Source organism: Postia placenta (assembly GCF_002117355.1).
Source record: "Postia placenta MAD-698-R-SB12 unplaced genomic scaffold POSPLAscaffold_8, whole genome shotgun sequence".
NCBI classification, from domain to species: Eukaryota; Fungi; Basidiomycota; class Agaricomycetes; order Polyporales; family Adustoporiaceae; genus Rhodonia; species Rhodonia placenta.
The window spans coordinates 1,890,974-1,914,985 of record NW_020169839.1 but is presented as its reverse complement, the minus strand read 5'-3'; the positions used below and the strand labels follow the sequence as shown (position 1 = coordinate 1,914,985).

Here is a 24,012-nt window from a genome sequence, read left to right as displayed (position 1 = left end):
TCTTATTGTTGTTGTTGCTGTTGTTTTTTCCCATGTCTGTGATAACGTCTGGAGGGCCTACAATGTGGAGAGGGCTATAGAGTCGCCGCTCGCCGAAGCATTCATAAATGCTCAAATGAAAAGCGCTAACCCGGTTCTAGAGCATCGAACATGTGCCCTACATGCGTTCGACTGCGAAGGGACGTCCTGTCCCATTCTTGTCTAGAGAAGTTGATGAAAACAACGTGCAAATGATGCGAAGTCAGCCATGTGACTCGAAATGACCAGACAAGATATCTATATACCACGTAGCGACAGGTTGTTGTCTTTCGGTTTTGTCAGTGACAATTGTACTAGTCGAAGGCATGCGCCACATGTGCCGCAGCCGGAAAGGGTGATGACTTCAACCCAGCCAGTACATACGGGCGACGAATAATACCGGCACGTGTATGCTTCGAATACGGCATGCGATTGAGTTCCAGGCGTGCGCTGAGACGTAAGTCATCGCCAGCGTGGGGAACACGAAGCAGTGATATTAGGAATGTTGTCAGTATAGGGGGGTTGGCGGCGGATGATGATAGCGGTGCACCCACAATATATACAATAGTCCCCTGCGTTTGATGACTCACAGGGGTCTTACTATATAGGAGTCATGAATGATTGCCGCAAGACTGGGCTCTTGTGTACGCTCAATCAGACATTTGCTACGCTCTCCAAAAAGGCGTATGGCAATTGTCTATATAACAAGTAGGACTGACAGGACATCCGGTCATAGCTTGCCGACCTGGAGTCTCCTGACATTGGTATAACAAGAAATTTAGACCCGACGCTCAGCGCTCAGCGCTCAGAGCTGGTGACGGGGCTAGCGGTTCGAGCGAAAGTTGAGTGCGAATGTCCGACAAGGGGGCACTGCTTGTACAGGCTTGAAGCGAGCGCTCCGGACGATGGGCGCTTGTTTCTCTCCCACCTTGCGCAACATCAATCCTTTCGAACGGTGCTGGAGCTATGCTGTCTCGCTTCCCACCACTGTGCCATCCAGATATGCATCGCAATATACACTGGATATGCTTTGTTTTCCAGGGGCAACATGGATATACAATACGTCTACCTTTCGACGGTTACCGCCACTTCGGAGCAGAACGGCCCAACGACCGCTTCCTTGTGAAAGAACGCTTGACGCTTTTAGACGGTTGCTGTGCCTCATCGCGCCTGAGGCCTTGCCGATTGCTTTGCCACCTCCTTTCTGTAATATAAAAGGACCAACATCTAGCTATCCCGTCATCCACATCCTAGCCCTCCGCACTCTACCGCTACACAGCATACTTGATAATGGGCAGACTTGAGACCACCCGCAGAACACCAGCGGCAGGCCACCACCCCAACAATCGCTCCACTGCGAATCTTGTTACCTATCGCTTCCGGGGGAAGATGGTATACGTGACGGCTGCACCATCATATGAGGTGCGTCTTGTCTTTACGGTCTCTAGCATCCGCTGAGCAGTGGCGCACGCAGAAAGCCGTTGAGTTTGCCAAGGTCCTCTTCCGCGAAGATCTGCGCGACGTCGACGACTCCTGCATCTCGTTTTACGTGACCGTGAACGCGCCAACCGGCATACAAAGCGTGCAGATCTCCCCCATGGCGTGGAAAGAAGTGACAACCACCCTCGTGCGCTACGAGATCATAGACGTGATCGTCGAGCCACAGGTCGTCATTCATGAGGCGGAGACACCCCCGAACTACCTCGACGTCGTCAGCAAGGAGCGCAAACCCGAAGTCGCACGCGCAAGATCTACTACACCTGACCCCGAGCGGTCGCGTACCGCCGCCGCCGCTGGCAGAAAAGAGAAGGCCCTCAGCTGGATCGAGAAGCGTTTGATGTAAATGCGTTCAAATCGACGAGACGGGCCCATGATGTGTGGCCTTGTCTCTTCATTGTCCTATACCTCGGCTATGGCCTTTCGTTAAACCCTACTTGTATATTATGTTAATCATCTACACACGCCCCTTCCAGATACCACCAGGAACTCGTAATGACGACTCGCATGCGAAACCTGTATCGTAGCAGCTGAACTTTCTCTGTATTTTACACTTCCATCCGTGTAGAGGTTAGGTTACTTGGTTTGCTTTTTATTTCAATGTTCATGTATTGCTTGATTCGCTCACAGAGCATTCTGAACAGACATCGACGAACGCTCATTCGTCCCGAGTACATTCCGAGCTCGTTCATTCGTTTGTATGGGGCGGTGTTGATGTCATGCATTTTGCAGGGTCCTGTCCTCTCCCAAGGACGAGCATCGCGGATCTTTGTGAACAATGGGGTATGTCGGTGCTGCGGTGGCCCCACTGTTCCGCTCACACCAGAGGCGAGTCATCGTGTCGTCCTTCCATCCCCAACGTCGTCAGTGCGTCCTCAATGACACACACTCGTGTGTGAACGCCAACTGACTTGTACACTGCGGGCGCGGTGCGTTCTTGGATATAGTGGTCCGGCGGAAGAAGATGTCGCTTTAGTGACTCAGTGCCGGTACAGCCACACTGACAGAGCCACATTACAGCCGATCTGTAGGACTTTTCGATCATACTATGAGCGGTCAACGTTTCAACGCATTGACAGCACCACGGGGAGAAAGTTCAGCGGTTCATAATCGGGTCTATATAAGGTCAGTATGTTGATCTAGCACAGCCCCCGACTCTGCTTCTGCCATATACCAGGAACAATTTTGAGTTCCTGTGGTCTACTGCCCCACTGATCGGCCAGATTAACTACGGAGTGGCATACACCGTAGAAGCAGCACAGCGCGGGATCGTCATCTCAGCTAACTGTGACAGTGCACTGAAGACGCTGGCGAATGGCCATAGTGAGCCCACCTCGACCTGGCCGAGGTTCTCTCTGCCTTGCTCACGGCTCCGTATTCTCCCGTCAGCATCGTATACAGGCTAACCTGGAATGCGGGATTTCATTCCCCTCTGGACGTGGAACAGCTGCGGTACAGGCCGGATCTCCATGCTGTGTGCGACAGCCCCACTCTACCGAGCTGAGCACTTCCGACCATTCTTCGTCCTCTGCCGTGACTATTATGGTCTGCATACACAGTTCGAATCACTGACGGCCCGCAGTCATTCTTCAATTTCACAAGGCTGCGAGTTGGTCCGCTGCGGCGTGGTCGGACCAGTGTGTACGCGATGGGTATCGTATTGCACTGCAGTAAGTGAGCTGCAGTCTGGGTTCGTTCCATCTGGAATTTCAAAGAACTACTCGGGTGCCATCCTATGCACTTCTAGGCCCCAAAAAACTGCTCAAAGCTGTGCGCTTCTCTGCCAACACCCTTAATAGGCTAGCTCCGACCCGCCCAGCGCCATGTAACATCGCTTTTCGATGCCTGAAGCAGGGCGGAAATGACTTCATCATCTGTAGTAGACTGAAAACTTGTTCTTCAAGGCAAATGTGACCACTTTCCTGAGCTCCATAATACCAATTTTTCTGCCGTTGTATGCACTCGAGAGGGTCTATCATCACCAGAACATTATGCGGAGTTTAGCGCTTAGCAGTCTGGTGGCAGCACCGTAAGACACTGAGGAACATAAATAGCATTCTGCTCGTCTCAGTATAGAAACGCTTCCGACTCATAGCAAAGATATAGAGAGTATTATTGAAGGCGGCCGATGCGTGTGAGGACGTGAACAGACATCCGGCTCTCCACCGCAGACGAGCGCCTTTGCTGACTCCGCGACATGCAGTCCGCCCTCCGAGTCCGTGCCTCCATACCAACAATCCTCAAGCAACATCTTCGCTCACCTCTCTGCGTCGCTTCCTCTTCGTCGCGTACATCTGGCGAGAAGTTCATCACCGGCTCGCCGTCCAGGCCATACAGGAAAACATGTGCTAGTTTGGCGCGTCCGAGAACTCAGAGGCGCACCCTCACGACGTACGCCGCGTCTTCCTAGCCTGTTCGTGCATTCTCTGATTTTGTGTATTACGTACCGGCATTATCGACCCACCAACCTGTTCCGATGGCTCTCAAGTCAAAGTCAAAAGCAGAATGTGCCGCCAAGGTCCATCCTCATCGTAAATAAGCATCGGACACGCGCTGTGGCCGAAGGGATCGAGGCGCTGTTGCGGTGAGTCGTCTTCACGCGTCGCTTTCAGACACGATATCATTGCTATGCAGATACGTGCACGAAAAGTACCCTGGGGTGCGTGTGTTCCATGAGGATCGTCCAGACATCCCAGAAGGCGTTGAGGTGTGGCACCCAGGTACGCTGTTTTCTCGCATTATGCTTTCTTTGGCCGATCTGGGAAGACTGTCCTTCCCTTCTGTGACAGGGTATGTGGATGACTGTTCATTATCGCAATTGACGTGGAACCCGTGCTGTCCCGACTATCCCTTCGTAATGGGACATGCTCCGCCGGCCATGGGATTTAGGTCCGTATTCCATATGCCTGCGCGCCTTCACCGGTCTTCCAGCTTCACTGTGGAGGACTCGGTGTCATGTCTCCCGCGGAAGGTCCATTCCATCCTCCCGAATGGCTGTGCGCGCTGCCCCGCCTTTACGCAGTAAACGGGGGATCATGAAGATATCTTTCAAGTGCTAATTCGCATCGCGAATACTGCTCAATCCCCGCATGTAGTACTCTGACATTATCGAATATCGCTGTCTGAACTCCTCTCGACGCTGTTTTATCTTAGGGTCCATGCGACATCTGTCAGGCTGAGAGGAGAGTGTATTGCTCTATGCGCGCAGTGACCTACCTGCAATAGGCCATCAATTTTGCACGTAGTCTATCGCCTTTTTCCCCCCCTGTGAACTCCGGTGTCCCTACCTTCACACGAGCATATTCCTTGTTGCATCTTCATTAGCCTCCGGCTGGATCACTAATGTGCCCTCCTTTATAGGACCCTTGGCTGAGCCAATTGACCTCATCGTTACACTGGGTGGTGACGGCACGATCCTCCACGCGTCCTCGCTCTTCAAGGTTGGCGCTGTCCCGCCTGTGCTCAGCTTCTCAATGGGCACACTCGGGTTCCTGCTCCCCTTCCGTGAGCTGTCTTCTGCCGTCTCCACGTAGCACAGCGGACCAATTGATACATGCACTCCTGCATTTGTGACACAGATATCGACGATTATGCGAAGGCGCTCGACAGCGCATTTGAGGGGCGCGCAACCATCTTGAAACGCATGCGCCTCTCCTGCAAGTTTCACGATGTAGATGGCACACAAATGGAAACGCACTGCGAAGGTCTGTCCATTCACATGCGTATCTGCTGCCCAGTCAGCTGTGTGCTGATGCGCGATCTTGCACGGACATAGATTGGCAAGTCATGAACGAAATCGCGCTGCATCGGGGATCAAGTCCGCACTTGAACACAATCGACATCTTCGTCGACGGGCAACATCTCACAGAGGCTGTGGTGCGTATCTGGCATTGCTGTCAATTGCTCCCATTCGCTCACCAAACAAATGTATGGCATGTATTTCCGCTCCCTGTCCGCTGTGCTCAGTCGGACGGGTTAATCGTGTCGACACCAACGGGCTCGACGGCGTATTCGCTCTCCGCAGGGGGACCCATTGTTCACCCGTCACTGAGCGCCCTGGTACTCACACCGATCTGCCCGCGGAGCTTGTCCTTCCGCCCGCTCGTCTTCCCCTCATCGTCGAGCATCACACTACAGGTCAGCTGCGTTCTTCTCTTCTAAGTCGGCCAAAGGTGCTGACTTCATTGCCCTGTTGCAGATAGGTGAGCGCAGTCGCGCGTCGGCGGGGCTGTCGCTGGACGGGCAGACTTCACATGTGCTTGGCCCAGGGGAGGCAGTCACCGTGCGCGCCTCGCCGTTTCCGATTCCCTGCATCAACCGCTCGTCGATTGTGGAGCCGGAGGAGATGCAGGAGAACGAGGGTGCGGGCCCAGGGAAGGAGGATGACTGGGTGCGGGACATCAACAATCTGCTGCAGTATAACGCGACGTTCCGGAGCAAGGCGCTCCTGAGGCATAGCAGAACATAGCGAATAATTATCTTGGCGATCATGTTGCATGTTAGACGCCCAATCATATCTGGGCACGCGCAGATGCTAACATTGGCTCTTGCCTTTGGGCTCAGCCACCACCGTCCTATAAGCCGCCGCTACTCCTCTATGGGTCCTTATGGGTCCTTTCATATCCCTAATCAGTAGAATCTTATCAGGTCTAGGCTTGCCCTAGCGCGGCGCGATCCCGCCGGCACAATCTACCGTTTCGCCGAGGGCCGCTTTTCACCTGATACTCGTGGATCTTGTCCAGTGCCCTCATGTCGCAGCAGGTGATCCACGCGGGCAATAATATGCTTGAAACAGTATCATAAAGCCCAGACACCCGACCTTCATCGGTAATGCGGGCTGCAATGACAGTGACACAATTCCTTCCTGGCAGCCTCATCTGACGTGCGTAGGCCCAATAGTCGGCTCGCAAGCATGTCTGTCGCACATGCAGGGGCGTCAGTGCTGCTCGCATTGGTTCTCTGGGCACTGGTGAAGCGACTGACGGCGACCAAAGCGCGCGCCATCGACATTGCAGGCCCCGAGAAGGACCATTGGCTCAAAGGCACGCGCGTAGACCGTGCGATGTGATAGTAGCTGACTTCGCCGCATAAACGTAAAGGAAATTACCACCGGATATTCCAAGACGGACTGGAGTATAACCTCCAGCTGACCGAGAAGTATGGCGGCGCAGTCCGTATTCATGCGTTACTTGGGGTGAGGACGTTGATTGTGGCAGCAGTAAGTTTGCAGCTAATGATGTATGGCAGGAGGAGCAATTGTACGTGTCAGACCCTCGCGCGCTCCACCATATCGTAGTGAAAGAGCAAGACGTCTATGAAGAGACAGACATGTTCATAATGTGCGTACTAGCATCTTAGGTGGCCTATATGCTGTGAGATTCGGCGCTCACATGCCATTTAGGGGGAACAAACTCATATTCGGTGAAGGTCTCATCTCAACCCTTGGTAAGTTGCTGGTCTTTCTGTATCCGTGCCTCCGGCATACCTATTCCCGTTACACAGGCGAGCAGCACAGGAAGCAACGAAAGATGTTGAATCCGGTCTTCTCCCTTGCCAACATGCGCGATCTCTTGCCAACCATCCAACCTATTGCTGATCAGCTATGCGACCTTCTTGTTTCAAAAATTACTGCTGGAGGTACGCTTTGCACTCTGAGTCGTGGGTTGTTCAGTTACCGAAGACCACGAATTTAGAGCAAGAAATCGACATAGTCCCATGGACGTCTCGTGGTGCGCTTGAATACATCTGTCAGGCCGCGCTGGGATACACGTTCGATGCACTGAACCCAGAGAAGACAAGTGAATACGCCGAGGCGCTGCGCAGGTTCTCGTGAGTAACATGCACGTTGTGCCGTTAGCCCTTGACAAACGGTTACACCACACGCATTGTAGGCCAACTGCGCTTCGCTTAATCCTTATCCGCCCTTTCGTTCCCTTCTTCGTCAGGAACTTCTCTCTCCAATGGCGAAACAGGATCATGGACTGGTACCCATCAAGCCGTTGAAAGAATTTCGCCGCATTGTCGAAGTCATGCACCGTACTTGTAAGGGGATATACGCTGATAAAAAATCTGCAATCGAGGGCACGCTTGTTGATGGCAGTCTTAAACTCAATGAACCGCAGGGAGCAACCGGGTTCCGTTCGAGAGGTCGCGACATCATGAGCATTTTGCGTGAGTCCTCGGCAGCCCGTCAACAGCTGGCCATTATTAGCTAACTCTGATCTCACAGTCCGGGCAAACAGGCCTTCAAACGTTAGAGACATGCTCACCGAATCCGAACTACTCGGCCAAATGAAGTACGTAGTCCTAAGTGCCCTACCGTGCATGCTACACATTAACTCGCCTTAGCACAATCATTTTCGCAGGTTTCGAGACGACCGCTATAGCGACATCGCGCCTGCTCTACCTTCTTGCAAGCCGGCCCGACGCGCAGGCGCGACTGTGCCGTGAGGTGCGCGCGGCGAAGATGGCGCATGTGGGAGATTCTGCGCGGTGGCAAGATGTGAATCTTTCGTACGACGTACTCATGGGTCTACCATACCTCGACGCGCTTGTGCGAGAAACTCTGCGGGTGTACCCACCGACCTCCATACTCAGTAGAACGTAAGTCAGTATCATGTTTCCATGCGTGTCACATTCCTGACTAGGCCTCATAGAACGCGCAAATCTACCGTGCTCCCTCTGGAGTTCCCTGTCCGCTCCGCCTCTGGGCAGGAGGTTACGTCTGTTCCACTTCCGGAAAATACTACCGTAATCATTTCCATTCTGGCGGCGAACCACAACAAAGAAATATGGGGAGAAGACGCCTCGGATTGGCGGCCTGAGCGATGGCTTACTTCCACTGGAGAAAGGATCCGCCTAGGAGACGGAGATAATCTCCCTGACGGCTACGTCATCGTGGAACGCAGTGAGGAGGAAGACAAAGTACCGGGAAACAGGGATGGGATCAAATATCCTGGTGTCTACGCGTCAATGTCAGCGCCGTATACCATATTCAAGCATTGTGCTGATCTAGTACTCACACAGGATGACATTCCTCGGTGGAGGTAGGGCTTGCATGTGAGTTGAGCATAGCACTCATCTGTAGATCCGCTCATCTCGCTTGCAGCGGCTTCAAGTTTGCCGAAATGGAGATGAGTGAGCATTTTTCTTCGGCCACCACCGTTGGTCTTATTACCACATGTACAGATCAAGTCTTAACCACCCTTCTCTCTACATTACACTTCTCGCTGCCGGCAGAGAAGGAAATCTATTGGAAGATGAATGGCCTTCAGGTGCCCGTCGTACGCCCACCCGCTGGTGACGGCCAGACGCCTCAAGTGCCGCTGAAGATCCGCTTGGTGCGAGATGACGATTACTAGGCTCAGCATTTCGCAGAACACAGTGCGTAATACCTTTCCGTGGTACAGACAACGATACATTTGATGGTGGAAAAGGAGGAAGGTATGATACAATGGGCTTGTGCAGGGATACATACAATGAACGTTAGTGTTAAATTATCGAAGGTTAATCACACTCATCCATCCAATTGTGCCAAAATGTCGTACATTCCGCCCCGCCTTGGCTGCCCCTGTCCTGGCTGCACCTTAGCGGGAGACGTTATAGGTGCCCTTGCCTCCTTCTTGCGGTCCTTTTTGGCCTTTGGTCCCCTCCCTGCAAACGCGTGCTCAAGCCCTTCGAGACACGCGCGCCACAAAGCGTTGCTGGAGTCGGCCATCGAATCATTCCCGAGTCGTACGAGATTTGCATGGAACCGTCTCCCCGAGAAGAGCGCGGCTGGAGTGGGAATGACGTCGCCAAGCAGCAAGATCTGAGCGAGCTGTTCAATGGTATCCAGCGCCATTGTGAGCTGGGCGACGAGCTGGACATTCCGCTCGATTATCTGCACCGGTTCTACGGGGAGTTCCTCGGGGGCGGTATCCGCCGCTTCTCCAGACGGGGACCACGCGAACGCGTTCAGGAAGGTCCTGGCTTCGACTTGTGTCCACCGCTCCTTCTCTCGTTCCTTGTTGCCGTCGCTCTCTGCGGCCCGGGCATGCATACAACGGACTACCCACCGTACCGCGAGCACTGCGATGAGCTTGTCGTCGCTCACCGCTTTGATGCTTGGGACGTCGGATTGGAGAATCCGAAGGAGAAAGACGCGACGTGCATCGAGGGGCCACAGCTGCACAGGGACCTGTGCATGTTGTCCGTCATGCTGCGGCTGCGGAAGGGACAGCGTCTTCATGATGTCGTGCAGCGCGGGGACGGATACGTCTTCGGCCGAAAGGTGTGTACCCCGTCTGACACATTCGGTCACTATCCGTGGAAGCGTTTCTTTGGCTGATGGCGGCGCCGTTTGTCCCGTTCGCGCTTGGCCGTTATCCTGTTTCTGGCCGTCGCCAAGCTGCTCCAAGGCACCTCTCAGCGGTGCAAGGGGGTCGTCGTCGTCGTCGTCGCTCTCCTCAACGACATCAATCAGTTCATCGCCGGAGTCGTATTCGTCCTCAGGGTCCTCATTGTCCGTGGACTGCGCGGGAACAGACCCAGCGCCAAGTATGGCGTAGCCAGCCTCCCTGATAGGTCGGCCGATGCTGCGCGCCACGGTCTCCTTGTCCGGGTCCTCAAGGAAGACCTTGGGCCAGGCGGTTCCCGTGCTTATGGAGTTTAGTACGTGCGGATTGAGATTACCGGCCCGATACGCTGCGACATATGATGCAGCCACACGAACTAGTGTCTCCGCGGAATCATGGTATGCGCAGATGTCCAGACGCGACAGTAGGGCGAAAAGTGGACACGACTCATGATCATGGAGCGCGCATACGTCGGAGGCCCACTGCAATCGTCCGTTATGAGCGGTGGAAACCTCCAACTCGTCCTGCCGAGGTATGGCATACTGCAGCGTGGCCTCCGCTATGCGATCGACGATGTCCTCCAGCTCTCCAGTAGCAAGGGTGTCCAACGGGCGGATGAGCAACGCTGTTACGGCGGCATCGATGAGCTCCATGACGCTGCCAATCTCCTTCTGCTTCCTCTTGGGGGCGGGAGCACCGCCAGAAGAGAAGGCGGAGGAAAGGATGCTACGCAAGGTGGTTGCGACTCGCACAATGCGCTGTACAAGTGTCAGCTGCCGCTCGAAGAACAGACGGTGCAGATTGCTTTTCCTCCGTGATGAAGGGGCAGACTCATCTGGCTGCCCAGTGTAATCATTCCCGACTAGTGCGCCGACCAGAGACAAGACAGAGACAGGAAGCTGAAGATGCGACGCGAGGTCGTCGGGAGTGTATACAGTGCACGAGAGTGTAAGCTCGCCGTCAGGCTCTATCGTGGTATCGGGGGGTATCAGGCCGCGTCCGACGCGGTGATTGGCGGCAGCCCGCTTGCGTGATTTGGCCTTGCGTACCTTCTTGAACCCATACTCGTCTTCCTCCTCGTCGCCGTCGCCGTTCAGGGAACTATACAGGCTGCTTGTCTCGGAGGCGGAAGAAGATGATGTGAGAGTGTTCCAGACCATTTCGTCCAGGGGCATGTACCCCTTGTATCCGTCGACATTGAGCACGACAAAGTCCGAGTCCTTGCCTGCAACGTACGCGTGGAGGCGTCCAGCAAGGGCGACGGCGTATGGGTCCCCTTCCTCGTCGGCAAAATGGACTTCCAGAGGCACGTCTGGAGCAGACGCAAGGCGGAGAAGCGTCTGGACACAGACTGTGTATGTAAGAGGCGGAAGAATCTGAGTTTCGTGCAGGAAGCGCGGAGTGGCTCTGGCGGACGGGGAGGTACGGAAGAACAGCAGCCCTCCGTGGATGCTAGTTTGGGTGACACGCGATACGAGCGTAGGAAATTTGAGAGCGGGATATGGGCCTGACCATGATTAGCTCGTCCAGCAGCTCTGCGACGACGCAGCTTAGACAGTCGACAGCTCACCATCAAAAACAAAATGAAGATGCAGTCCAACCGCTATCCATCCCGTTGCTACCCGTTCGATGAGCCTCGCGAACGCATCGTATTCTCCCCCGTAGACCCACGGAAGGTCCGCACAATGCAACAGTTCGTAGATGAATCTGTACGAGAGGCAGCGTGATACAATGCGAATAGGGATAGAGACCCACCAAGAGCGGATCGGTGAGAAGCTGTATCAGCCATATCTTAATGGGATGCAAAAGCGACGAACTCACGACCAACCATCTACGACGAGGGCTGTGCTCGTTTTGCCTCCCCAGGGACTAAGGCGTGGCGGCGGGAATTCCAACACATGCGCCAGCGCAGTCTTATTCTCGCGCAGAAAACTGGTCAGGCCGTGCACACCCATAGCGAACGTTTGGACGAATGCCACAACAAAGCGGCTTTGCGCAAAATGTGCATCCGGTCAAGCGGCGTGTAGTAGGAAGACAAAAATCGTGCTTCAAACAAGACATAATGACAAGAGTGGGATTTGAACCCACGCCCTTTCGGACTGGATGGAACTAGTGTCCTGATTCCAGCGCCTTAGACCGCTCGGCCATCTTGCCGTACAAACCAAAAGGACAGGAAATTCATTGATGTATTCTAAGCGTCTCCACGACAACCACTTGCGAATGCACCTCGATTTTTATGTCTCAGAGACGAGACAGGTCCCTTCTACTGTAGCACTGAGCATCCGTAGAGGCGGCTGCGCGGTGGACTCATCCGGCTCGTGCCCGCACTGTACGGGAAATGTTGACACTCACTTCTGAGCAAGGACGGTCCTGATCGTCTACTAGGACGATGATAGCAAGGGCTCATGACGGTGCTCAAGATGGCATTTGTCCTACCAATTTACCTCGCCTCTCCAGTCCGCGCTTCTAGCTCACCTAGGCATGCTTGGTAAGATACTGATGCGAATTTCGGCTTTCATGAATTGCATATCAAGGGTGCGTACGTATCCCGCCGGCATGTAGCGCTTTCCGCCCTAGCAGCTTGCTTTATAACTTGATGAATAACAGATGACAGTTATGGGAACGACTGTAATGCACAGACATGTGAGCATCCAATCTCGTGTCTGACTGGTGAACGTTGAGTGTATCATTACCACTAAAGTGATTGGCGCACATCAACAGAGAACCCACAGGGTACGCGTCACAATCGGCCAGACCCTGAGACACGCATTCCGTATGTGCGGCTGATCAATGGCTAACAGTAATGACCAAGGTTCCAGCCCGCCTTCTGACGTATCAAGAGACACAGTGAATATTCATGTGCATTCGAGGGCGGCTGTCTGGGTATAAAGTGGAGAAGAACAGCCGTACATTTCCGTGTCTCATAGTATCTGCCTTTCCCTACAGCGCAGCCTGAGCATGTTATCTGCGAACGAGCTTGGCATTCTTTTCCCTCTGCCTTCCTCTCCGCCAGCGCCTCATCTTCCGCAACATTTTCCTGGAGTCACACATGAGAGCAAGGTCGCTGTCACCGAAGCGCTCAAGAATAATCATATTCAACGACATGCCTTCGTGAATGAGCGACAGTTTCATAAGTATGACTGCCAGTGTAATTATGATGCACACCTGACGCAGTTCTGATAGCCATGCGTCCCACCATCTACTCGCTATTTTCGCTCTCGGCGGTCCTGCACCCGTCTTTGACGCGATATTTGATGTCCAATTGACGCGCACGCTACCTGCAATCACATCTCCCGGGCAGATCACTTCGCAGAACGTCTATGAACACCTGGGTGAACCGACGTAGGTAGACTGATATCCTCAGCGGCAACGGCTCTGAGAACATTTTCAGCTATTACAATGCTTACCTTTCTTTCTTTCGCGAGGCGGTATTGCAGAAGGGAGGTTCAGCTGTTATGGAGGAGTACATATTCGCTCCCTCCGCTAACTTTGATGATTCCGCCAAGACTCCCCGCCGGATGCTGAGTCGGATGCTGGCAGTCCTGTTTCATCCCATGATACATGCAGGGAACGGCCTTGAATTCGGCATCCCTGGGCTCATCGCTGAGGGCAAGCACAATTGTTTATGTGTCGCGACTCTGACGTCCTCAACCCACTTTAGGCCTGGCGCAAGCCGCCGTACACCCAATCGAGGGGCCCGGCTTGCTAGTCGAGTCAGACTTCTCCAGCGTAATCGGGGCTACCGATCGGCTCTCTTCTCTTCACTTGGATACCGCTTCAGGAGAAGAAACACAACAATCCGGCGTGCATGTTTTCGAAATCCTCGCGCGCGTGTTGAAGGACGACCGCTTCTCCCAGGCGGCACTGGGCTTCAAACCTTACGACGATTTGATCTTCCCACCCCCTTACGAGGCCCAGGTTGACGCACTCCGCAGCAAGGAGATATTGGAATATACAGACAAGTGGCTCGTGGATGGCAGCGATAACGAGCAAGTGCAACTCAAGATCGAGGAGCTCTGCTGGCTGAACACAGTGGTTTACGCCGCGGGTGGATGGGGCGGACGCAAGAACGGGACGAATGGAAAGTTCAACGCTGATTTCTTCTTGTCGGTACCTCTCTCTGGGACTCTCGATACCGCTGACTGTGTCGATTCCACAGAATGCACTCGGTCACGTCGAGTCTCTTCCTCCCCTCGTTCGTCGCGCACCTCAGCCCGACTTCCACCGCGGTCCTGCTTCGCGCTTACCTCCGGACGTCCCTCGTCTGGTGGGTCGCCCGCGGCCGCCCCACACTCCCAATTTGCGACTTCTACGCCTCGACGTCTGCCACGCCCAACCCGTATGCCGCGCAGCTCGCAAAGACAGACAAGACGGCGCTCCCCCTCGCGACCCCCGCGGCGAATGCTTGGCTGCCCCTGATCCAAGGCGCCATCATGCACACCGACGAGCATTTCTGCAAACTCCAGCGGGCGCTCGCGCACTTCGCGTCACGCTACGGACATCGGCCGGCCGGCCACTTTGCGGGCATGGCTGATGCATGCGCGGCCATAGACGGTCTGGAGCTGCTGGACGGCACGCTGTTCTTGCGTGCTGCTGGCTTGACTGCTGAGCAGATCGTGGATAAGGGCGAGGCGCCTTTCTTCTGGGATCTGCGTGGGTTCTTCGCATGAAATAGCTGTGTAACTTGTTGACCTTGTATACGTGTGTAATACACCACCCCCTCCTCACTGATACTTTGACAGATGTCATCACGTATGTTTCCGTGAGTGGTGAGTACGTACAGATTAGCGAGGCGGAGGTCTCAAGTGGCAACATTACTTTTCATGAGCGACTACCCTTCGGTCTTTAAAACCAAACAACATGCATCTTAAGCATCAAGATTCTATTCACTATTGAGTTGTTCAACTCCTCTGCAAGGTGCGAATATCTGTGTTCTGGTATTTGTTGTTCTTGGCACAAGTACCTCGGTAGCGTTCTAAATGAGCACCGCTGATCAGCACTTCATACATTCTTGCAGAAGCATCCATCAAGAATGTATTCGGCGGATGGTATGATGACCGTGACGCCTGTGCATCAATCAAGCCAGAGGGTATCTCAAATTCCCATGCTGTGTTGACTGGATCTAAGGGAGCAAACGATCTAAGGGAGCAAACACTCGTGTACGTCGATCAAGCGACGATCGTTTTTCGTGAGATCGACACCTCAAGGATGGAGATGTGATTTCGAGCTACAACATCGGGCTGCCAAATTGGCAAACATAAGGCGACGCCTCCAATTTTGGTGGCGTCGCAATCAAATAGGGCGACAAACTAAAATCTACATACACGTCAGCAACGGGGTGTCTGGCGAGAACGTGGGTCAAATCTTGATCTTTACGTAGAGCCTGAGGCCCTACGAGGACTAGCTTAGGTGTCTATGAGACTGCTCCAACGCATACAAAACCTTGGTATATCCTACAAATAACTATACATATGGCATCGCATAGAACAATGGAACGATCAGTACGTTCAGTGTGGGACATCACGGCCTTTGCGCAGACGAAGAACACGGCGTATACGCCCGACAAGCGCTGAACACCGCTGCCGTGATGCCCGCACAATGGCAACAGGTTTCAAATCTAGGTCCGAGTATCAGCAATGCGCGACAGGCATATATGCAGGAGCGCTCACCTTTGGCCGAGATGTGTGGAAGCTTGACGATGTCCCTTCCCGTTTGCACCAGACGACGGATTGACATTAGCCCACGTGCCATTGCCGTAGCGGGTTCGTGCATATGATCTGCAGATTCGGTGGCTATATGCGCTGCATTCTGAGAGATATCAATGTCGCCAGCGTGCGTGGCAGCAGTTCTCCCCCTCACGAGGCCCTCGGGGGCTCCATCTTGAGCAGCTGGGTCTACGACAGAAGACGAATCTGTGAGGAGCGCGGCCTGTACAGGGTTCTCAACGTGGATCGACTCTGGAGGTGTAACATTGACGGTTTCCATCGAGTCCTCGAAACACTGCTCGAGGTTGGTTCCTCTCTGCATCTGCGGCGTTGCCATAGGAGGGTTGCGCGCCTTGTATTCACGTATGATATTGGTGCGCGCCTGTTGAATTAGCCTGAAGACAATATACTCAGTTGTGATCTTGAACGCAAACCAAACTGTTTCTCACTGAGTCATAGTAGCAACTTCTTCCAGGAAGCCGCGAGGGTCTTCAAATTTGCCGCCCTCGGTAAGATCCAGTGAGATACGGACAAGGGGCAAGATATCAATGTCCATGTCGAGCTTGTCGCCCGCGGTCATTACGAGAGCCAGAACTTGCATGAAATCCGGGGGATCTCCGCTGTCGTCTGAGTCTTCCTGAAGTGAATCACGGCTCCTCACTTCAAAGCTACTACCATCGGAATCTGACATTTCCATGTCGTCACTGACGGATCCGATTTCTGAGCGTGACACTGGCGTAATGCTTCGACCCTGTTTGTCATCTGATTCCTCGTGGCCATCAGAGTCGGTAGCATGGTCTTCACCATCGACTTCCATCGCAGGTGGAACACCAGAATTTTCCGCATCGTGGTTTAGATTTGCTATCTCACGGTCTGCTGTTACACACACATTACAATGAGTTAAAGTGAAGTACGCAGCAGCAACTTACCTTCCATATTCTTGACAAGCGCTCTGCGTATTACCCAGTCACCATTCTCGTAATTCATGTGTCTCCTCATCTCTCGGGGGCGCAGCCTCACGCAATCATCATATTGCATGATCTGAGTGGGTACACGCACGAGATCGTCAATAAAATGATGTTGGTAACAGTTTGGATATGGGAACGGTCTGGATGGATGAAGTGGTTCACGGCCTGCGGGATGTGCAGTGGTGGGCTCGATGGGCGTACACATGTCCGAAAGGATGCCTTTCTCGGGTTGTTCCTCTGGCATGCCCTCTCCTACGAAGCGGATGTGGCATCGATGCCATGGTCGCGATGGCAAGGGGAAGTCTCTGACCTGAGAGTTTACAGTGAACATCGATTGGTACATATGTCAAGAAATGCATACGACGTGGACGTATCCTAGATATTTTCTAGGTGTCATGGCCTGCGCAGCAGTAAGCACCGAAGGGATGTCAAGTTCTTCTGCCATTCCGACTGGATCCAGCCACAAAGCAATGTAGATGCCGATGGGGGGCGAGAATGCGAGGTTGGGGAGCAATGCGAGGGAGGATGGCGAGAATTCGAGGGGGGTGGCCATTCTGTGTCGTAAACGGGAGTGGGATGGATAGGTCCTAGAAAAAGACGCACTGGGTGTGCAGCGATCGCGATGTCTTGTTGAACCATTGGCGGGCACATAGCCGAGTTGAGCACAAGGCATTCACGGGCCGTGGGAATGCTAACCATGTGTTGATCAAGCGTTGCCGACAATAACGTGAGATTGGGATCTACATGGACACACATGCACACGTGCAACAGCTAGGGCCGCTGATCGATAATCACCAATGTGCGCTCAAGGTCCTCCCGCTGGCGACTGCTACAGTGTTGTTATTTGTTCACATGCATGATATCTGCATCCTTATGATCCGGACAACGAGCATGCGCAACGTTCTTCTGCTCGCATCATGGTCTACGCTCCTCATGAAGACAAGACAGCTTGTGCCGATTGCAGACAGTCGTCATGTCTTCCGAGTGCGCCCAGACTAACCCTTCCTTGTCCGTCGCGCTGCATTTAAACACTCTCAAGAAGTACCGAATGGACAACCTACCTACCCTGCGAGATCCTGTGCTGCAACACTATGCATACTCTGATAGCTCTGGAGACACGGCCGTTCGACGAGTCTTCTCGCCACGTGATTGACACGAATCCTCAGAGCGGTGAGATCTTTGCTATAAAGCAATCTATCCTTACACCCCTCGAGATTGCCCTCGGTCGCACGAAGCAGGCTTCTGCCGCAGACTACAAATCTCTCACCTCCATCGGCTCGGCACGGAGTCTGTCGCGTAGAGGAAAATGGCGCCCATGCGTTTTTATCAACAATGACGAATATAAGGCGAAGCAAGACGCTCAGATCTGCTTGATGGCTACTCTTGACGGGAAGCCTTTATCATCATTCCCTCTTGTCTGGAAACACTTCTGCATTCCGGTTTATCCTACCCTCGGAACCGAAGGCTCTAGCATCATCCATACAACTCCAGAATGGGATGGAACACCGGGCACACCGCAATGGCTCGTAGCTATCATGTATACACCTGAGAAGCTTCCATCCGAGGCTTGGGAGGGTAAGAAGTCCAGGTCTAACCACCGCCTCACCGACGCCGAGCTAGAAAATCTCGAGGATATATGTGCCGTGCGATGGGACACTTGGCAAAAATGGTGTGTCGCGCAGCCCAACTTTCGAGCCGAGGAGTATCGGAAATACAGAGTACGTGCTCATGAATGTTTCCGCTCGGTCAATGATGATAAAGCCTCATCGAAGGACCATCGCAAGGAGAACTCAGCGAAACATCGAGTCAGTGTCCATTATCCCTTTCTTTTGCCCCGTGTTGAATTTTATCATTGATATTCATGCCATACTGCGTAATCAGATCAACATGCCGTCTATGGACGCCATGGCTTCCATGGTACTTGATCCTGCATTCGATATGCAGACTTATCTCGTCGGAAACAATCAAAGAAGAGCATGTTTCACTATGGAGAACACGTCTATCATGGCTCGGACGGAATCTGAAGAGCCCCCGGAATTCCTCGATCTCATGGTGCGTCATTGCGCGCACGCCTGTAGAGATGAAATGTGCCTAACACCATTTCCCTTAGAGCCCTGCAATCTCGGCAGACGCTCGACCTCTTCATGCTGTATCGCGTGGCTGCCAATCATCCCGTCACCGCGTGGGCCAGATACACAAGGTGGGTCCAGTATCAGCGGCACCGGCATCAATGACTCAACTTGTCCTATAGCAGAAACGAGCGCCATATGACAGCGTTCACTCTGCCTCTAATGGGAATATAAACAAGCAACGCGGCCCTGTAAGCACTGAGCGTCTGTGAATGAGCCGCAAGCTCACTGTTCTTCTCAGACGGCACATGAAATGAGGGCATCTATATCTCGCGCGCATGCATAATTTGGCCATACTCTCATATGTTGCAGGCTCCGTCGTACGGAACACTCTAATGACTCCTCAAATCGCCTATAGCACACGAGACAGTCACAGTAACGTCGTAAATATCTCAGTATCTGACTGTGCACCCCTTATGTACCCCATACTATCCTACCTCTTGTTATATATAATTTACTGTGAACAGCCTCGAGTACACTGAGCTCCATATCGCCGATGTGACGAGTCACCAGTCAAAGCCGAAGTTGATTGACTGGGTCTTAAGTACTTGAGCTGCTTGATGTTGTCTAGTCGGGTGTATTAAGATAGATCAAAGGTGGTCCCATGAATGGATGTTCGCGCGACTACATCTGCCACTACATGGTCTCCGCAATATCTGGTGACGGTAGGAAGTATGATACGAGGCGACATGCACGAGCTGAGGAAATGAAGATATGGCGCGTCGCATCGCGGACAAGACGTCATCCTTCGAATGTTTTACTATTGTTTTTCTCATCCGCCTCTTGAAGTTCTCAACTATACGTACATTTCTCAATCTCATACAATATAATCTATCAATGCTTGCGAGTAAGGCACCTAAATACTGTTCCAAGACGGGAGTACCACGGCCAATGTGGAGTCCTATACATCTCGGATGGACCGGGCCCACACTCAGGTATTGCTTACCTTCAGAACGGCAGCTGTGATGGTGGAAATTGTACTGTCTTTGAGACTATTCTGTAAAAATAACGGTGAATTGGTGAGCGATAATAGCCTGCTACCTCTTTCTCACGCATTCAGTGTCTAGACCATCATGAATTATCACTGACAGTAAACCCCGTCTCAGTCGATTAGAAAGATGTCCATAATGCAGCTACAGCACAACACATCATCGAAAGAGAAAAGCTTTGACCGAACAGGCGTTCCAGTGCTTGGACCAGCTTCTGCACGGACGGCAGATATGTGTCGACCTGCTAGGAGATGGTGGATTCATCTGGCAATTGCAGAACCTCTTCGATGCTGACACCTTCCCAGAGGCTACAATGAGTGTATTTGATTGATTAGCAGACTGCCTCATAAGCCATATGCGCACAACAAGCTTACCTTCGACCGGCACAGAACGCCGCCGGATCCTCTTGGAAGTTGGCTGCGTCACGTATATATTCGGCACAGCGTATGCCTGTGACATACGCCTATCCTTTCTCCTCGTCCACACCGTGTTTGAAACGGAGTAGAGATATGAAAGGCACACATCTTATTGACAGTCAGCCAATACCGTAACAATGGATGCGTTGACATACCAGGCGGCACAAGTCGTTCATGATCTGCCTGTATGTTTTTTGGGCAACAAGATACCATATTTTTCACGACGAAGTCGTATATCGTTCCAGTCAAAAACATTGGAGTGATGCTGTCTCAACCACGGGTCATTGGCGCTGTCGGTCTGATGCGCAAGGACGCGTCGCTTCCGCAGCGCCTTCTGAGCGGAGATTCAAGCTGAACGCGTCTGGGCCGGTGACAATCTGAAAGGCGATCAGAGGACTAGTCCGTGTCGGGTCAATGGCAAGGGCTCGCCATGACGTACCTGCCTGTATCAGATGGCGCGAAGGTTGCAGCCTGTATAAGAACCTGTGCAATCGGCTCTATCGTCGATATTATGCTGAGAGAGAGAGAACAGTTCCACCCAATAGCCTCGAGATCATTTCAGTCGTACTTTCGGCGCCAAAATACACACAATCGTGCAACTCAGCCTCGACACACGGAAGAAGATCGGGGAGAAATTCATATCAGGCGATCTCAGTCCTATCACCGTACTTTTGGGAGATCAGTTCGATGCAGATTTATCGAGGGTACGCATGTCGGACCTAGGTTCACGACTGCAACGTGGTTTGTGTAACCGAAATGGCTACCGTCACGTTATTGAGACCGAGGGTGTTCGCAGACCTCTCGCTGAAGAAGCTCCGGCGATCCGCGAGACTGTCGAAGAGATGATAAGGCAGGTTCTGTAACCTACTTTTTGCAATGAGATGCGGCTGTTTATGCGAATTGGGGCTCGTTAATGCGGTGCTACTGAAGCGTCTATGCGAGTCAAATGCGACGTGCATACTGAAGTAAGGAGATTGGCACGTACATTCCCTACAGATGTCATTTCTGGTGCTCAGAGCAACCATCAACGTGTTCGCTCTTTGCTTGGAAGACGCCCGTAGGACACGAGCTGACGTCAGCTCTTGGGCCCGCATTGCCATTGTGACAGTCAGCGTGACGACGCCTTCGCGCGAGTAAAGCACAACACAAGACACAGCATAAGGTCACCAAAATGAAGTATTATAGATGATGTTCAGAAAGAGCTTTGATGGATGCTACCACGATGAATTTCTCGGAGTCCCAAACAGCTTGCGCCACAGCCACAGACGCGTTCAAACTCCGCTTAAGAACCCAACGCGAAGCTTGATCGCGTACCGTGATTCTCAGTATGACCAGTGACTTGTGGCTGAGACAACGCCTCTCCGGTGACCTTCATTGGAACGACGCACAAGCGCATCGTGAGATATATGGTACTTGTTCATCTCGCACGGCTTTTCGCAATCGATGATTGTGTTCATCGTGAAGACCATGTCAGGAATGTCACGCCCAACGTGCCTCCAAACGAATGCCCTCCGTTGTCAATACTCATATATGGTACTCAAAATATGATGAAGCCCACTTTGATCCACGAACAGATCCCTGATATCCTCACCTTCCTCACGCACGTCAACATGATCCGCAAATTCGCACATTCGAAAGCCATAGCGGTTCTCAAGTGGAATGAACACTATGTTCGCCATCCCCAGCCAGACATCGTGACGTTAACTAAGGATGACCGTCTCCTCCTGGAAAACCTTGCAATAGATAGTGATGATGCCCAGCAGATGTTCAGGCAGATCGTCAATGACTTGTCCCGGCTGGTATGTTCAAGTGTTCATCGCCACAGCGTTGACTGATTGTTGGTAGGATGTATGCCGCTCCTATCTCTACTCCGAGTCAAATACGATATGGACAAGTCGTATGAACTTGTATTTCCCAGGCCAGTTCCCGCTGTTTGGACAAACGGAGCAGGATGCAGAGCGTATTCGCAAGACTTATTTATTCCATTATGATCTGACGGACAAGGAGAAAGAGGAGGTGCGGGCCACAGGCATGCATTGTGCGGAGTACATACGCGATGCGGCCAGCTTCCAAGAGAATGCGGCGGACTATTGCGCCAGTCGAGGGTAAGCATGTACTGTGTTTATGAGCCGCTCTGTTGATCAAGCATATTCCTCTTAGCCTGCGTGAAAGTGCAGACATTGAGGATCTGCTACCACTCCCTGAAGAGGCCGCTACAATAAAGCAGGTCGACAACTACCTACAGACAGTAAAGACATTGGTCGAAGTACTGGATAACCTTTTCAGTTGATCTCGTACCCTGTAACTGCCGTTTCCAAATCCAGTGCAATACGTATTTCATCGCCCTTCACTAGCTTATTGAGGTACACAAACACTTATCTTGTATTCCTGCATTCCCAGCTTTTGCTCGTTTCCCGCGGTCGCTGCAGGGGGTGGGCAGTCTAAGTATACTTGAAAGTGCTTGCCCTCTGTTGAATAGACGCATAGGGCCCATGGTCTCGCGAGACGAGTCGTTCCCCGTCCAAATATCGGTAGCCCATGCGTTGTCATACGTTGGAATTTGGAGACCACGCAACAGGGCCTGAGTCACGCTCATAGATATCGGAGCCGATACGATTATAAGCATCCGAATCCGCAAGCTGGTGCTCAAGAAGAAGCTTGCGAAGCAAAGGGCGCACTACCTACGGGATCCTTGCCATCGGTTGCGCTCATGCATTCTCTCTCGGGTGCTAGTAACACAGGGGCTGGTCCTGGAGCCTGTTTAGCGCGTCCAAGAGCAATCTAGAGAGGTCTATGGAAAATATTCGGATCTTATCTATCTGACTGGAAGGTTTTATACGTATCAATCACACGGCGAGCAGAATCGTCGGATAGCCGTGTTTCCAGAGCTAACAAAATATGTACAGTGTTGCAACACAAAGTCTCATATGGCATATAAATTTTTCATTCAACTGAAGACCGTTTTATTACAACGCGACTTACAAGGAAAGCGAATTATAACATATACCGAATACGTTGTCTCTACACGTACCACAGTTCACACAAGACGACTTGCGTCGATCGTGTAGGACCGTCATGATACGAGCTCGAGCGGCACAGAAAACTGTTGTGCATATTCATTGTCCGAGTAATAAGGACGCGGGGATCACGCATATGGTCGGATACCCAACAGCAGGCGCCAGCGAAAGGGCTTGTGCGGTCACTGGTCAACGCGTCGGTGATTAGCGCCTTCGCGATTGCACGTGCCCATGTGTGTCCGTGTAGATCCCAATCTCATTGTTGGCAGTACACATGGTGAGCGCTTGAGCACTCAGCATTCCCACGACGTGCGAATGTCTTGTACTCAACTCGGCCATGTGCTTGCCAATTGTTCAACAAGACAATACGCGATCGCTAGACATACGGCGCGGCCTTTCTGGGACCATCATGAATTTTGAACTTGAACAATCCCATCCCAGTCCTGTTTACGACACATAATGGCTACCTCCCACGAATTCTCACCATCCTCCCTCGCATTGCTCCCCAACCTCGCATTCTCGCCCCCCATCGGCATCTACATTGCTTTGTGGCTGGATCCAGTCGGAATGGCAGAAGAACTTGACATCCATGCGGTGCTTACTGCTGCGCAGGCCATGACACCTAGAAAATATCTAGGATACGTCCACGTCGTATGCATTTCTTGACATATGTACCAATCGATATTCACTGTAAACTCGCAGGTCAGAGACTTCCCCTTGCCATCGCGACCATGGCATCGATGCCACATCCGCTTCGTAGGAGAGGGCATGCCAGAGGAACAACCCGAGAAAGGCATCCTTTCGGACATGTGTACGCCCATCGAGCCCACCACTGCACATCCCGCAGGCCGTGAACCACTTCATCCTTCCAGACTGTTCCCGTATCCGAACTGCTACCAACATCATTTTATTGACAAACTCGTGCGAGTCCCTACTC

General features: G+C 52.6%; 10 protein-coding genes and 1 non-coding gene across 11 annotated transcripts; 7 read left to right on the top strand and 4 right to left on the bottom strand.

Moving 5' to 3' along the window:
* Positions 1-62: 62 nt before the first annotated feature.
* On the bottom strand, positions 63-692 carry POSPLADRAFT_1040219 (hypothetical protein; the record flags this gene model as incomplete). The annotated part of the gene is made up of 3 exons (XM_024477702.1): positions 63-210; positions 285-468; positions 567-692. A coding segment is annotated over one exon (184 nt), but the record flags the coding sequence as incomplete, so codon positions are not given.
* A 616-nt stretch (positions 693-1,308) lies between these two features.
* On the top strand, positions 1,309-1,861 carry POSPLADRAFT_1145424 (hypothetical protein; the record flags this gene model as incomplete). Its single annotated transcript, XM_024485799.1, has 2 exons — positions 1,309-1,440; positions 1,493-1,861. The coding sequence occupies 2 exons, from the start codon at positions 1,309-1,311 to the stop codon at positions 1,859-1,861; spliced, it is 501 nt and encodes a 166-aa protein (XP_024338666.1).
* Positions 1,862-2,605: 744 nt separating this feature from the next.
* POSPLADRAFT_1040217 (hypothetical protein) lies at positions 2,606-3,456 on the top strand. The gene is made up of 3 exons (XM_024477701.1): positions 2,606-2,838; positions 2,905-3,185; positions 3,231-3,456. The coding sequence occupies exons 2-3, from the start codon at positions 2,928-2,930 to the stop codon at positions 3,309-3,311; spliced, it is 339 nt and encodes a 112-aa protein (XP_024338665.1). The 5' UTR covers positions 2,606-2,838; positions 2,905-2,927; the 3' UTR covers positions 3,312-3,456.
* A 539-nt stretch (positions 3,457-3,995) lies between these two features.
* On the top strand, positions 3,996-5,983 carry POSPLADRAFT_1145019 (hypothetical protein; the record flags this gene model as incomplete). The annotated part of the gene is made up of 7 exons (XM_024485751.1): positions 3,996-4,099; positions 4,150-4,235; positions 4,876-5,019; positions 5,094-5,219; positions 5,291-5,391; positions 5,482-5,652; positions 5,714-5,983. Coding segments are annotated over 7 exons (1,002 nt in total), but the record flags the coding sequence as incomplete, so codon positions are not given.
* Positions 5,984-6,427: 444 nt separating this feature from the next.
* On the top strand, positions 6,428-8,876 carry POSPLADRAFT_1034368 (hypothetical protein; the record flags this gene model as incomplete). The annotated part of the gene is made up of 14 exons (XM_024477017.1): positions 6,428-6,572; positions 6,615-6,733; positions 6,763-6,854; positions 6,917-6,960; positions 7,018-7,152; positions 7,209-7,344; positions 7,407-7,455; positions 7,488-7,686; positions 7,745-7,811; positions 7,864-8,118; positions 8,172-8,489; positions 8,542-8,574; positions 8,624-8,652; positions 8,704-8,876. 14 exons carry the CDS (start codon positions 6,428-6,430, stop codon positions 8,874-8,876), a joined length of 1,794 nt encoding a protein of 597 aa, XP_024338663.1.
* Positions 8,877-8,913: 37 nt separating this feature from the next.
* Positions 8,914-11,806, bottom strand: POSPLADRAFT_1181919 (hypothetical protein; the record flags this gene model as incomplete). Its single annotated transcript, XM_024488879.1, has 3 exons — positions 8,914-11,358; positions 11,422-11,558; positions 11,673-11,806. The coding sequence occupies 3 exons, from the start codon at positions 11,804-11,806 to the stop codon at positions 9,032-9,034; spliced, it is 2,598 nt and encodes an 865-aa protein (XP_024338662.1). The 3' UTR covers positions 8,914-9,031.
* A 108-nt stretch (positions 11,807-11,914) lies between these two features.
* POSPLADRAFT_t85 lies at positions 11,915-12,005 on the bottom strand. The gene has a single exon. It is a non-coding gene; the product is annotated as a tRNA-Leu (tRNA).
* An 804-nt stretch (positions 12,006-12,809) lies between these two features.
* POSPLADRAFT_1034366 (hypothetical protein) lies at positions 12,810-14,521 on the top strand (the record flags this gene model as incomplete). Its single annotated transcript, XM_024477016.1, has 5 exons — positions 12,810-12,985; positions 13,026-13,193; positions 13,243-13,472; positions 13,513-13,957; positions 14,011-14,521. The coding sequence occupies 5 exons, from the start codon at positions 12,810-12,812 to the stop codon at positions 14,519-14,521; spliced, it is 1,530 nt and encodes a 509-aa protein (XP_024338661.1).
* An 837-nt stretch (positions 14,522-15,358) lies between these two features.
* POSPLADRAFT_1145056 (hypothetical protein) lies at positions 15,359-17,077 on the bottom strand (the record flags this gene model as incomplete). The annotated part of the gene is made up of 5 exons (XM_024485757.1): positions 15,359-15,468; positions 15,521-15,951; positions 16,006-16,432; positions 16,486-16,834; positions 16,886-17,077. 5 exons carry the CDS (start codon positions 17,075-17,077, stop codon positions 15,359-15,361), a joined length of 1,509 nt encoding a protein of 502 aa, XP_024338660.1.
* A 538-nt stretch (positions 17,078-17,615) lies between these two features.
* POSPLADRAFT_1047106 (hypothetical protein) lies at positions 17,616-18,989 on the top strand (the record flags this gene model as incomplete). Its single annotated transcript, XM_024479209.1, has 5 exons — positions 17,616-18,242; positions 18,406-18,576; positions 18,635-18,724; positions 18,776-18,844; positions 18,966-18,989. The coding sequence occupies 5 exons, from the start codon at positions 17,616-17,618 to the stop codon at positions 18,987-18,989; spliced, it is 981 nt and encodes a 326-aa protein (XP_024338659.1).
* A 2,613-nt stretch (positions 18,990-21,602) lies between these two features.
* Positions 21,603-22,348, top strand: POSPLADRAFT_1145366 (hypothetical protein; the record flags this gene model as incomplete). The annotated part of the gene is made up of 3 exons (XM_024485794.1): positions 21,603-21,857; positions 21,904-22,163; positions 22,219-22,348. The coding sequence occupies 3 exons, from the start codon at positions 21,603-21,605 to the stop codon at positions 22,346-22,348; spliced, it is 645 nt and encodes a 214-aa protein (XP_024338658.1).
* Between the last annotated feature and the right edge of the window lie 1,664 nt (positions 22,349-24,012).

What these genes read in the sequence shown, in the direction of transcription:
- POSPLADRAFT_1040217 (XM_024477701.1), top strand. Translation starts at nt 2,928, where the DNA reads ATGCGGGATTTCATTCCCCTCTGGACGTGGAACAGCTGCGGTACAGGC. An exon ending in GGGTATCGTATTGCACTGCA is followed by an intron (nt 3,186 to 3,230) that starts GTAAGTGAGCTG and finishes GGAATTTCAAAG; the next exon opens with AACTACTCGGGTGCCATCCT.